The sequence below is a fragment of the Chiloscyllium punctatum genome, chromosome 7 (assembly GCF_047496795.1).
Source record: "Chiloscyllium punctatum isolate Juve2018m chromosome 7, sChiPun1.3, whole genome shotgun sequence".
NCBI classification, from domain to species: domain Eukaryota; kingdom Metazoa; phylum Chordata; class Chondrichthyes; order Orectolobiformes; family Hemiscylliidae; genus Chiloscyllium; species Chiloscyllium punctatum.
The window spans coordinates 73,802,758-73,816,010 of NC_092745.1; the positions used below are offsets into that span (position 1 = coordinate 73,802,758).

At 40.3% G+C, this 13,253-nt stretch overlaps 1 protein-coding gene across 2 annotated transcripts in view; it reads left to right on the forward strand.

Annotated features, from left to right (window-relative positions):
- The first annotated feature begins 236 nt into the window (after positions 1-236).
- The window catches only part of alg6 (ALG6 alpha-1,3-glucosyltransferase), a 59,479-nt gene continuing 46,462 nt past the window's right edge, over positions 237-13,253 (forward strand). For both annotated transcript variants that reach the window (XM_072574039.1, XM_072574040.1), the window contains exons 1-5: positions 237-371; positions 4,349-4,433; positions 5,378-5,467; positions 6,146-6,234; positions 9,794-9,873. In XM_072574039.1, coding sequence (XP_072430140.1) covers positions 290-371; positions 4,349-4,433; positions 5,378-5,467; positions 6,146-6,234; positions 9,794-9,873 — 426 coding nt within the window. In that variant the 5' untranslated portion in view covers positions 237-289. The remainder of the gene's footprint in view (positions 372-4,348; positions 4,434-5,377; positions 5,468-6,145; positions 6,235-9,793; positions 9,874-13,253) is intronic.

Consider the following 13,253-nt stretch of genomic DNA (forward strand, 5'->3'; position numbering starts at 1 on the left):
AAATAAACTATTAGATAAAATGCACCCACCTATCCCACGGGGAATGTAGACAATTTTTAAAGTTTAGTACTGAAGATTGAGTGTATCCGGAAAACCTAAATGAAAGAGATGGTGATGAGCTAAGGTTAAGTGAAGTGTTCCCTTGGTAAAGAGCCAGCGAGAGATTGCTACATTGTCACAGTGTTCCAGGGAGTGGGGCGTGTACGTCATCAGGAGGCGCCGGCGAGAGAGCGGCGCATGCGCAGGCTCGGGGCGTCGCTGGAGAAGAGGAGAGCGACCCGGGGATGACATGGAGCGATGGAGTCTCATCGGCATCGTACTGTCCGTCAGCCTGACAGTGCGCTGGGCAGTGTCTCTGAATCCTTACTCAGGTCAGTCTCTTTCAAACCCCCCCGTGAGTTGTTGTTCTTCTCTCCTCCGTTATTCATCCACCACACTCAGTGACCCTGCTCTGCCGAAACAGCTGCTTAACTGTTGTGTCTGAGCTGTAAAGGCGGGCTCAGACCGTTTACCTTCAGCAGGCACCATGCAAAATACCAAGGGTCCTGTGGGTTTCGATTGTCGACTTGTTACAGAGACGCGGTTCTTCCGATTATGTTTGACAAACTCCTATTTCTTTGCGTCGCGAATTGGAAAAAAAAATCACGCTATCGTTGCTTTCCTGTGGTTGTCAACTTTGCAACAAAATACAATTATTGCATCTTCTTTTATGATTCAACTTCCAAATAAGTTCGCTAAGCATGTTTCTCAAATTTGAAAGCAGGTTCTGCTTTATTTATTTTCTTGCAGATTCCTAACCCATTGTTTTATGCATTCGTGGAATGTGGATTTTGCTGGATGGGCCATCACTTATTATCTAATGCTTGATGCCCTTCAGAGCCTAACGCTTGATAATATTTTTCATGTTTTTATTTAGCCATGTTGCCTTTTTCTTGTGGTAATATTGTGTCTGTGGTTTTTATTATCTTAGAGTCATGGGGATCTACAGCATAAGAAGATCTTTTGGCTCAATATGTCCACACCATTCAAAAACAACACCTAATCCAATTTCACAGCCATGTATGCCTGGGCATCACAAGTACACTCTTTATGAGGTTCTGCCTCTACCAGTCTTACAGGCAATGAGTTCCAGATTCCTGCCACTCTTTGGGGTAAAAAAAAGTTTTCCTTCACATCTCCTCGAAACTTTCTACCTTCAAATCTATGCCCTTCATCATTGATCCCTCCATCAAGGGGAAACATTTCTTCCAGTCTACCCTATCTATACCCCTCATAATTTTATACTTCTCAATCATTTCCCTTCTGGAGCTCCTTTGCTCTAAGGAAAAAAAATCCCAGTCTGTATAATCTCTCTTGTAACTGAAATTCTCCGATTCAGGCAACATCCTGGTAAATCTCCTTTACACACTCTCCAGTGCTATCGCATCCTTCCAATAATGAAGGTTCCAGAATTGCACAAACTGTTCTAGCTGTGGCTTAATCAGCATTTTATACACATGCATGATTAAGGGCTTTTGCCCGAAATGTCGATTTTCCTGCTTCTCGGGAGCAGCCTGACCTGCTGTGCTTTTCCAACGCTAATCTAATCTTGACTCTAAGATCCAGCGTCTGCAATACCCACTTTCACCCAGCATTTTATACAGTTCCAGCATAACATTTCTGAGCCTTGACTCATAAAAACAAGTGTCCTATATGCCTCCTTAACCACTTTGTCCACCTAGACAGAAGTGGGTACTCCAGATGATTGAGATTAGAGTCAAGATTAGAGTGGTGCTGGAAAAGCGCAGCAGATCAGGCAGCATCCGAAGAGCAGGAAAATTGACATTTTGGGCAAAAACACTGATGAAGAATTTTTGCCAAGATGTCGATTTGCCTACTCCTCAGATGCTGCCTGACCGGCTGTGCTTTTTCAGTACCAATCTAATCTTAACTTTTATCCACCTGTTCTGATACCTTAAATGACTGGTGCATATGCACACCGAGGTCCCTCTGATCCTGGGTGCTTCCCAGGGTCTTATTGTTCATCATGTATTCTTTTACCTTGTTTGTCCTACTCAAGTGCAACACCTCACATTTATCCATGTTGAATTCCATTTGCCACCATTCAGTCTGCCTATACCTTCTTGTAGTCTAAGGCTGTCCTCCTTACTTTTTAACACCATAACAATCGTTATATTGTCTGCAAACTTAGTGACCCTCCGACATTCAAGGCTGAATCATTTATAACCACAAACAGCAAAGGTAATAATGCTGACCCCTGTGTGGCCGTCTAGGCACAGAGTTCCATTCAGAAAGACACTCCTAAACCGTCAGTCTCTCTTTTGTGCCACTCAACCAATTGTGGATCCAATTTACCATATTTGCACGGATGCCACAACCTCATAACTTTGCTATCAGTCTCCATGTGGGATTTTATCAAAAGCTTTGCTGAAGTCCAAGTAAACTATATCAAAACCATCCAAACACCTGGCCACCTCTTTGAAAAATTCAATCAAGTTGGTCAGACATGACCTCCCCTTAACAAAACCATGCTGACTGTTCTTGATTAATCCCTGGATCTCCAAGTGGAGATTGATTCTGCCCCTCAGGATTACTTCAAATGGTTGCCCTATTTCTGAGGTTAGACCAACTGGCCTGTAGTTTCCTGGTTTATCCCTTTCTGCCTTCTTGAATGACAGTACATGTCCTCCAGTCCTCTGACACCTCTGCTGTGGCTAGAGAGGTATTTAACATTTTTGTACGTGCCCCTGCTGTTTCCTCCCTTGCCTTATTCAACAACTGGGATATGTCTTATCCGGCCCTGCGGATTTACCTACTTTTAAGCCTGCTAGATACTCGGGGCCTCCTTTAATTTAAAAAAAAGCTTCCTGTTTATTTATTCCTCTTTTCTTTTCCTCTTTCATTTTTATTTTGTTTAAAAGCCTCCTAGATACTCGGTGCCTCCTTTAATTTAAAAAAAATCCTGTTTATTTATTTCTTTTTTCTTTTCCTCTTTCATTTTATTTTGTAAGAGCCATTTATCCTGAGGAAGAGTTGAAATAATTACTTCTGTCTGTCTACCAATAATTCCTTTTCTGTTAAATATTTTCAACTTCTTCGATTTTTATTTTCAAATTACTGTCATATTTTGTTCTACGTTCCAGATTTTCTAGCTTATTTTTCCCCCAAAGTTCTAGAATATAGTTCCATAAGTACAGCAATTCATCACTTTCTTATTCACATAACCATCCTTTGTGTGTGTGCCAGATTAAATCCTTAGTCACCATCTATAACAACTCTTAAAATTGAGGTTGGTCCTTCATTTAAAATTCTTGAAAATTAAAAGCATGGCATTGAGATAACAGGATCATGTCTGATCCTCTAGTGGAAGAGCAGGCTCAAAGGGCCACGTGGCTTACTACTTCTCCTAGTTTTTATGTTTCTACATTGTTGCTGATTTTGGAGAGTAAGCTTATCAAGGGTTAGGATTGTTTCACAAATAAGCACAATTCCATTGTCACTCAGCTGAGAGATGTTGACCCTTGGGAGAGAGACTATAACTAGAAAGCATAGTCTCAGAATAAATGGGTGCTAATTTCAGACTTCGATGAGCAGGAATTTCTTCTCTCTGAAGGTTGAAAATCTTTGAAACTTCTTGTCACACAGAACCGTGGGGGCTGAGGTATTGTGTATGTTTATGGATGAGATAGAGAGAGATTCTGGATCAGTCGAGGGCTTGAGTTATGAAAAAAAAGGCAGGAGAGTGGACATGAGAAATGTTGGATCAGCTGTGATCCTGTTGAATGGCTGAGTAGGCTCAGAAGTTAAATCGCTTGCTTCTGTTCCTATTTCTTATGGTCTTGTATCTCCACAGACCTTTCAGCAGGCCATGTAGGAAGCAGTAGCCTAGAAACCATGGATCACGGGAGTGCTTTCTTGTCCCTAGTACAATGATAGTACACCTGATCATTGCTTTGCTGTGGCAGCTGAAATTGTTAATTAACTCTGAGCAAGTACAGGAAGCTACAGGCCAATCTGTTCTGTCTCACTGAATGTATATATAAAAGAAAAATGAAAATAAAGGAAGGCTAATGGCCCTCTTGTGGTACAGAGGTAGTGTCCCTACCCCTAGAACAAGAGATGCAGTTCAAATCCCATCTGCTCTAAAGGACTGTGATAATATCTCTGAACAGGTTGTTTAGAAAAATAGATTAATGACAAAAGACACAATCTGGGTCATTCTTGTTCTGTTACTTACTTTCCACGAATGACAATATAGTTAAACTCAAGTGTAGACTTTGCCAAAGATTCTTTTAGTGAAAGCATCTTTGTATGCTGTCTGTTTAAATGTTTTTCACTACATCCACAGGTGCTGGGAAACCTCCTATGTTTGGAGATTATGAAGCTCAGCGTCACTGGCAGGAGATTACCTTCAATCTACCCATCCATCAATGGTTTGTAATCTCACTATTCAATTTATTCATCACATGTACAGGGATCCTGAGGTGTGCTGCTCTGCAATTACTTTAGATTATTTTTAATTTAAAGTGAGGAATTTCTGTCTTGCTCTGACTTTCCACCCCCTGCTTACTAGAAAAAAAATCACCATTGTGCTGCTGACTATGCTGATGTTGGCCCTTACAAACTTCACGTACTTCAGTGAAATATTCATTCTTTGCATGCAAGCCTATACAGTAAACGCCAAGGAATGTTCCAAGCCTTGAAAGGGGCTGGACATTATAGTTGAGTACTCTCCTCCTCTCACCTCACTTTCTAATAGGAGTCAACGCATGTCAGTTGTGAGTATGGCCCCTGATTTTCTTCCTCTTTCACCAGCCCATGGCACTGAAGTTAATTGTAGCATCCATATGACTGCCCTGTTGAAATGAGATCTGGGCAGAGATCTGGGACCATTTTGGTTCAATATCGAGTGGTACAATTAGCTATAGAATAATTGAGAGAATGGTTGAAAATAAAAGCATGCTGTTGAAGGCTTTACCGTTGCACTTGTCAGGACAAATGCACAAACATCAAAGGGAGTAACAATGTACTGCATGAGCAAAGGTTGCTATTAGTCAACAAATCGACTGATCAAGTTGAGGCATTTGCATGAAGAATGGAGCAGGAAACCAGCTTGTGATTGCAAATCTCAGAACATAATGTCTAATCTTGGATATGATTCAAGTATATGAACGTTATTGTATGTTTGGCATTCTTGCAACTGTCCTAATTAGTGCAAGACAAAAAAAAACCTTGATATCCTGTCTCTTTTTTTCAGTGATACATATTTTCTATATTACCGAATGACTAACAGAGTGTGTGTTGCCAAAATGGGAATTTTGTAAATTCACTGCTGTTCTTTATGTCTGATACCAAGTTGAATTGTTTCTCTCTTCAGGTATTTCAATACAAGCAGCAATAATCTGAAGTACTGGGGCCTTGATTATCCACCTCTGACTGCTTATCATAGTCTAATTTGTGCATATGTGTAAGTTTGCTGTGCTGTCATTGATAATGCTATTCATTATTTAGAATTAGTGATACAAAATCTTTTAATATAAAATGTAAAATCAGCTAAGGTTCTAGCCCCTGATCAGTGACTACCTTCTTCCTCCCGTTACCACAGGAAAGTGCAGTAGTATGGCTGTTGGGTGAGATCAGGATCGTTCTTGGCTTTGAAGCTGTTTGTGTTCATACTTACTGTCTCAGTTTGAAGAATAGCCACTGGTGGTATTGGAATTACACCCCAGCATAAATTACAGATTACAAATGTAAGTTTTAGATATTGCAATGATGCATTTGTCTGAGGGTTTGAGAGCTTGTTCAGCTCACTTAAGCTAACTGCCAAAACGTTGCAGTTTGATACATGGAAAGAAAGCAGTTTGCATGAGTGCTCTGATTGATGAGGACAGGATTAGACTCAAGTTGCGCTGTTTAGAATCAAGTCAAAAAGCCTTCAGCAATCACTGCTCAAGCTTCCACATTTGGAATGTACACCTGGTAAGGTACCAAAGGCAGTCATTTCCTTTGGGAAGACAGAAATTAGATAGAGACGAATAAATTAAATTTTCTGTCATTCAGTATCTTCTATTGATTGTGTACATTTTACGTAAAGTGAAATGCACTTTTATTCCAGAGATAAACTTCTATTTTTTTTTCACTCCAGAGCTAAGTCAATAAATCCTGAATGGATTGCCCTTCATACATCTCGTGGTTTTGAAAGCCTTGGGCACAAGATATTCATGCGAGCAACAGGTAATTAAGAATGTTAAAAATATCTGTAACATTAAAAAAAAATGAAAAGGAAATGAACACCAGATTGATGGTTATGGTTGTTAGTGACTGGTCAGTCCAGCACTAGATTCCTCAACAAAACATTCTTAGTTGTTGGAGGGAATCCTGAGGGACAGGATGTATATGAATTTGGAAAGGCAAGGACTGATAGGGATAGATCAACTAGGAGAAAGTGAGGACTGCAGATGCTTGAGTACCAGAGTTGAAAAATGTGGTGCTGGAAAAACACAGCAGGCCTGGCAGCATCCGAGGAGCAGAAGAATCGACGTTTCGGGCATAAGCCCCTCTTCAGGATTCCTGAAGAAGGGCTTATGCCCGAAACGTCGATTCTCCTGCTCCTCGGATGCTGCCTGGCCTGCTGTGTTTTTCCAGCACCACATTTTTCAACACTGATAGGGATAGTCAACATGGCTTTATGCATTGGAAATCATGTCTCACAAACTTGATTGAGTTTTTTGAAGAAGTGACAAAGAGGATTGGTAGGGCAGAGTGGTGGATGTAATCCGTTTGGACTTCAGTAAGGCATTCAACAAGGTTCCTCATGGGAGACTGGTGAGCAAGGTTAGATCTCACAAAATACAAGGAGAACCCGCCATTTGGAAAAAGAACTGGCTCAAAGGTGACGGAGGGTGACGGTGGAGGATTGTTTTTCAGACTGGAGATCTGGGACCAGTGGAGTGCCACAAGGATCAGTGCTGGGTCCGCTACTTTTCATCATTTATATAAACTATTTGGATATGAGCATAAGAGATATAGTTATTACATTTGCTGATGACACCAAAATTGAAGGTGTAGTGAACAGTGAAGAAAGTTACCTCAGTTTACAACAGAATCTTGATCAGATGGTCTAAAGGGCTGAAGAGTGGCAGATGGAGTTTAACTTAGATAAATGTGCAGTGCTGCATTTTGGGAAAGCAAATCTTAGCAGAACTTATACACTTAATGGTAAGGTCCTAGGGAGTGTTGCTGAGCAACGAGACCTTGGAGTGTAGGTTCATAGCTCCTTGACTGCCAGAGGAAGTGTTGGAGGCTGGTACAATTGCAACATTTAAAATGCATCTGGATGAGTATAGGAATAGGAAAGGTTTGGAGGGATATGGGCCTGGTGCTGGCAGGTGGGACTAGATTGGGTTGGGATATTTGTTCAACCTGGGCGAATTGGACCGAAGGGTCTGTTTCCGTGCTGTTCATCTCTATGACTCCATCTTCAAAAATTTCATAAGTAACCTGCTTCCATCATCCTCCTATCAGTTTTACAGATGGTTCTAAAGTATTCAGCTCTTTTTGTTGTTCTTTAATCGTGAAGTAATAAACCATGGCATTTAGGCTTGGACTATATAAATGCCTGGTAATCACATGAACAACATTAAATCAGCAACCTCCTCATGATGTTTATTCAACAGCTCCAATATCACGGAGTCTTCCAATATAAACTTTCGGTCATCATTCAGCAGATACTTAACTGAATCCGGTGCATCAATACCATGGCTGCAAGAACAGGGAGGAATGTTGAGGTTTTGGTAAATGGGTCAACGTTTGATCCCTGAAACCCTGTCTATCTTCCACAAGGTGTTGGTGTTTCTGTTACATTTGCTGTTTAGAGCCTCTGTCCTTTCCCCATTTTAGGCAATTAAGGTCGCAAGTCTAAATATTCTTCTCATTGTCAGTAATTAAACAGCATAACTTGTAATTGAAGTAGGCACTTCCAGCAGGTCATCAATGCCAGAAATGTGACATTTAAGCTATTTGAGGCAGCAAAATATCCAAGCATTTAGGGAACTGTGCAGAATGGAAGTGGATAAATGGTTTGATGGAGTAAGTTGCATGAATAATGATGGGCAAATATTACAATGTACTCTGATATTAAATAAATCACAAGATGAAGAGCATATTAAAAACTGTTAAGGATGATAAATTTAGCTTTATGAAACTGCATCTAATTTAGTGTGTAAGTTTGATTAAATGTGATCCATTCTTTTGTGATGAGTATCATGCAATCTTATTTGTTTGGTTCCTTGAAAACATCTGGGAAAGGGTTTAATTTTAACTTAATCATTGGCATAGATTAAAATGGCAGCACCTCCCTGTTGCAGCACAATCTTTCTAGTGATGTATCTGAGTAGCTGTTAAGGCCTGTTTCACTGGTGACCTTAAGGATTCTGAAGATCACTTGGGGTTATTGGGCTTATTGAGTGTTAATCTCCTTTTCCCACTCCCGATGCAAATGTTGCATAGATCCATATTAAGTAAATCTTAAAACCATTTCCATGAATGAAAAGATTACCCTTTCCAGTTGTGACTGTAGTGCTACTTACAAACAAGAGCTGATCAACCAGCAACTTGAGGGAGTGTCTCCAGGTTTCTGCGATCCATTATGATAGGAGACAGTAGAATTTTGACCCACAATATTCAAACACAGCCTGAAAGATCCAACAAGCACGTGGTGTCTTGAAACAGAATTATTCAAAAGCCAATCCCTTCATCTGTGTTATTATTGGATAGGCTATACTTCTGGTGAAACATACTGAATTAGGATTTGTTAGGACAGAGTGAGGTTCTGTGCTGAGACAAGATTGAGGGAAACCACAAGGTTTTGGAGAGACATAGTGGAGCTTGCAAAGTGGTAGGAAGGAGGGGTCCCATAGTGCGATGAGGTGGAGGGGCTGAGTGCAAGGACAATGCAATAAAAGCCAAATACAGTAGGTGTCAGAACTTTGAAAAATAAATAACACATGACAGGAACACTTCGAAGAATACGCCTTATTATACTAAGGGGAATATATTTACATTTCCCGTGCCAGACCCCTCCTATACCCTCTGAGAGATTGCTTGCTGGATTCTAATTAGCTCTCAACTCTGGCTGTCCTTTTAGCAGTATTCAGGCCATTTCAAATAATTTTAGAAAGGCATTTCACTGCTGGTGAAGACTTTTGTCCATTACTTTGGGTTGAATTAAAGCACTAGTAACAAAAGTGCATATCCACCACAGAGGCGTGAATGCACAGCAGCCTGGCCAAGATTGAGATCCCTCAGTGTCATGTTTAACATTGGCCCTCAAGTCTGCTGTCCATCCTAACTTTTTGACCTGCCAACCACAGAGATTCAAAATCAGAAGGTTTAAACCTCAACCTTTCTCTCTTTTCCCCTATCCTCTGTCTCTGTCTCTGTCTCTGTCTCTGTCTCTGTCTCTGTCTCTCACTCAACATCCCTCCCCCCTACATAACAAGAAACTTAGAAAATTATTGATACTTAACCAGTTGTAACTCTACACAAGCTACTTTTGCACAACTGGGATCTGCAAACTAGTTCTGGGGTTTTGTGCAAAGTGTTTCTCAAGAAATCTACAGAATAGGTGGTGTAAATGGGTTCAAAGGTCAAATCAAGGAATTGATGAATTTCTTGAAAGGTTGGGCAGGTAGGATTGATCTTTTAAAAATGGTTGCCATTTTAGATTTTAAGGCTTTTTCCTATTTCTAACAATGCTTATATTTACAGTTCTGACATTTTGCCAATTTATTAGTGTTTGTTGCAGACCTTGCTGTATATATTCCCGCGATCCTCTGTTACATTCATCATTGTGAAGGACCAGAGAGGAAGAAGGTAGGCATTATGGTAAATGTACCTATGTAATAGTAAAACTGACAATGTCAGATAAATGAAAGCAAGAGCCATGGACTGGAGACATCAACTCTCAGCCTGTAATGAAGCTTAGAAATGGAAAGTTGTTTCTGAAAGTTGTTCCAAGCATCATTGGTTTGGACCATATGATATCAATTTATTCTCCCTAATATTTCTAATGCCATTTGCTAAGAAATATTGGTTAGTTTAGTTTCTAAAAGGTCTACCTGTTTCAACACAATGACTTGGCATTTATCTAGCACCTTTTACAAGCTCTTGATATCTTTAAGCAGTTAACAGCCAAAGATTTAATTATGTTAGTTGTAGGCAAAGATAGCAAACTATCTAAACAATCAGGTCCTACAATCCATAATGAGCTAAGTTACCATTTCTTCTGCTTTTCATGTTCTTTGGATACATGCTAGCTAGGGATTTGGAAGGTTTCCTCGTTTCTTCTTTGAATAATACCAGATAATCACTTCTAGCCACCTGAGCAAGATACATATTTGCTTTAACATCTCATTGAAAAATGACACAAAATATAGCATTCCCTCAGCACTACAGTACCTAGATTATGTGCTGCAGTCCTAGAGTTGGACTTGAATTTCCAAACCTGTGACTCAAAGGTGAGAGCAATACTTTAATCAAAGCTAAAATACACTTGAAATGCCATAATTTCCCAAGACTACAAAGATACTGGGATGGGCGCAGAACTCCATCAAGATTGCCATCCATAATGCTATCCAGTAATTCTAGTTTTGTAAAAATACGCTTATGAGTGGAAGATGAATATAGAACCAAACTGATTTTCTCTATCGCCTACCATCAGTCAAGCAGCCTATCAACAATTGTTTGTAATTGTATTTAATGATTGGTTAGATACTAGAGGTCAGCCAATGACAAGACTTGGAATTACTCCTTGGGTATTTCTGCTTTATGTGAGCAGTATATTTATCCAGAAGGCTATCAAATGAGCTTTTTATATTTTCTTTTAAAAAAGCTTCATACTTGATCTCAGTTACATTATAGCAAATGTTTATTGCAACAAGTGAAATAAAGATAAGGCCTTTTAAAACAAAACAATGAAAAAGGAAGAATAGGTGATATCAATAATTTGGAAAGTTTAACAGAGGTGCTCAAAATGAGGGACTTTGATAATTTGTAAAGGGAAAAATTATTTCCAATGGGAGAAGGATCAATAACCAGATGGCACTAATTTTGACAACAACAAGCTATTCCCCCATCAACTTTCTTGTGGCCTTGTGATATGGTGAATAACTTTGTTTTCCTTTAGTACCTATTTGTGTGCCCCACCTTCCCAAAAATGCTGTCTTCGGGTTTTATTCCTGCTAATCTGAAGGCAACTGTCCAGAATTTAGTGTAGAAGATATGTGAATGAGGCATGCTGTTTTTGATGTCAAGTCATTAAAACATAGAAAAGTACAGCACAGAACAGGCCCTTTGGCCCACGACGTTGTGCCGAGGTTTAATCCTAATGTAAAATATAATAACCTATGCACCCCTCAACTCACTGCTATCCATGTGCATGTCCAGCAGTTGCTTAAATGACTCTGCTTCCACCACCACAGCTGGCAACGTATTCCATGCATTCACAACTCTCTGCGTAAAGAACCTACCTCTAGCATCTCCTTTATACCTTCCTCCTAATATCTTCAAACTATGACTCCTTGGACCAGTCAATCCTGCCCTGGGGAAAAGTCTCTGGCTATTGACTTTATCTATTCCATTCATTATCTTGTACACCTTGATCAGGTCTCCTCTCTTCCTCCTCTCCAGAGAGAAAAATCCGAGCTTATTCAACCTTTTTTCATAAGGTAAGCCCTCCAGTCCAGACAGCATCCTGGTAAACTTTCTTTGCACCCTCTCCAAAGCCTCTCTATCTTTCCTATATTAGGGCAACCAGAACTGGACACAATATTCCAAGTGTGGGCTCACCAGGGGCTTGTAGAGCTGTAGCAAAACCTCGCAGCTCTTAAACTCGATCCCCCTGTTAATGAAAGCCAAAACACCATATGCTTTCTTAACAATCCTATCCATTTTGGTGGCAACTTTGAGGGGATCTATGTACTTGCACACCCAGATCCCTCTGTTCCTCCACACTGCCAAGAATCCTGTCTTTAATCCTATATTCAGCATTTGAGTTTGACCTTCCAAAATGCATCACTTCATATTTATCCAGGTTGAACTCCACCTGCCATTTCTCAGCCCAGCTCTGCATCATGTCTATGTCGCGCTGCAGCCTGCAGCAGCCCTCGATACTATCAACGGTACCTCCAATGTTTGTGTCATCTGCAAATTTACTAACCCACCCATCAACCTCCTCATCCAAGTCAATTATAAAGCTACAAAGAGCAGAGCCCAAGAACAGAACCCTGCGGGACCCCATTCAACACTGACCTCCAGGTGACTACTTTCCATCTACAACCACTCTCTGCCTTCTGTCAGCCAGCCAATTCTGAATCCAGATAGCCAAATCTCCCTGTGTCCCATACTTCCTGATTTTATGAATGAGCCTACCATGGGGGAACCCTATCAAATGCCTTGCTGGAGTCCATATACACCACAACCACTGCTCGACCTTCATCGACCTGACTTGTCACCTCCTCAAAGAACTCAATAAAATATGTGAGGCATGACCTGCCCCTCATAAAGCCATGCTGACTGCCTTTAATCACACTGTGCTTTGCCAAATAGTCATAAATCCTATCCCTCAGAATCTTTCCAAAACTTTGCTGACCAGAGACGTAAGACTGACTGGTCTGTAATTGTCAGGGATTTCCCTATTACCCTTCTTGAAATGAGGAACAACATTTGCCTCCTTCTAATCCTCCGGTACAACTCCCGTGGAGAGTGAAGAGGCAAATATCCTCGCTAGTAGCTGAGCAACCTCCTTTCTCGCTTCCTGGAGCAGCCTAGGATAAATCTGGTCTGGCCCTGGGTACTTATTAATCTTAATGTTTTCCAAAATTTCCAGTACATCAAATTTGACAAAGGAAGCTAATTCTATTAATTAACAGCATACTTGTCCTTATAACATATATGATGATGTGTTAGTAACTGCCAATTAACTGTCTTACTCAAAAACAAAGAACTAAATTGTGAAGTCCCATCCTTCAGGTTGTGAATTGTCAGAGAAGTAATAAAATCAGATTTGATACGTTTTGCTTTTGCACCTTCCTGTCATTTTTCCCTCTCCCTTTTAATCCAATCTTTCTTTTCTTCACAAAGAAAATTCCGAAGTCCTTTCTCTTTAATTCTCAATTCTTAAATATCATGAGTTAAGGCAATTGTTTGTTCATTGTTCTCCAAGTTCCCAGATCCTGTTACGTTCAGCTGTGCTG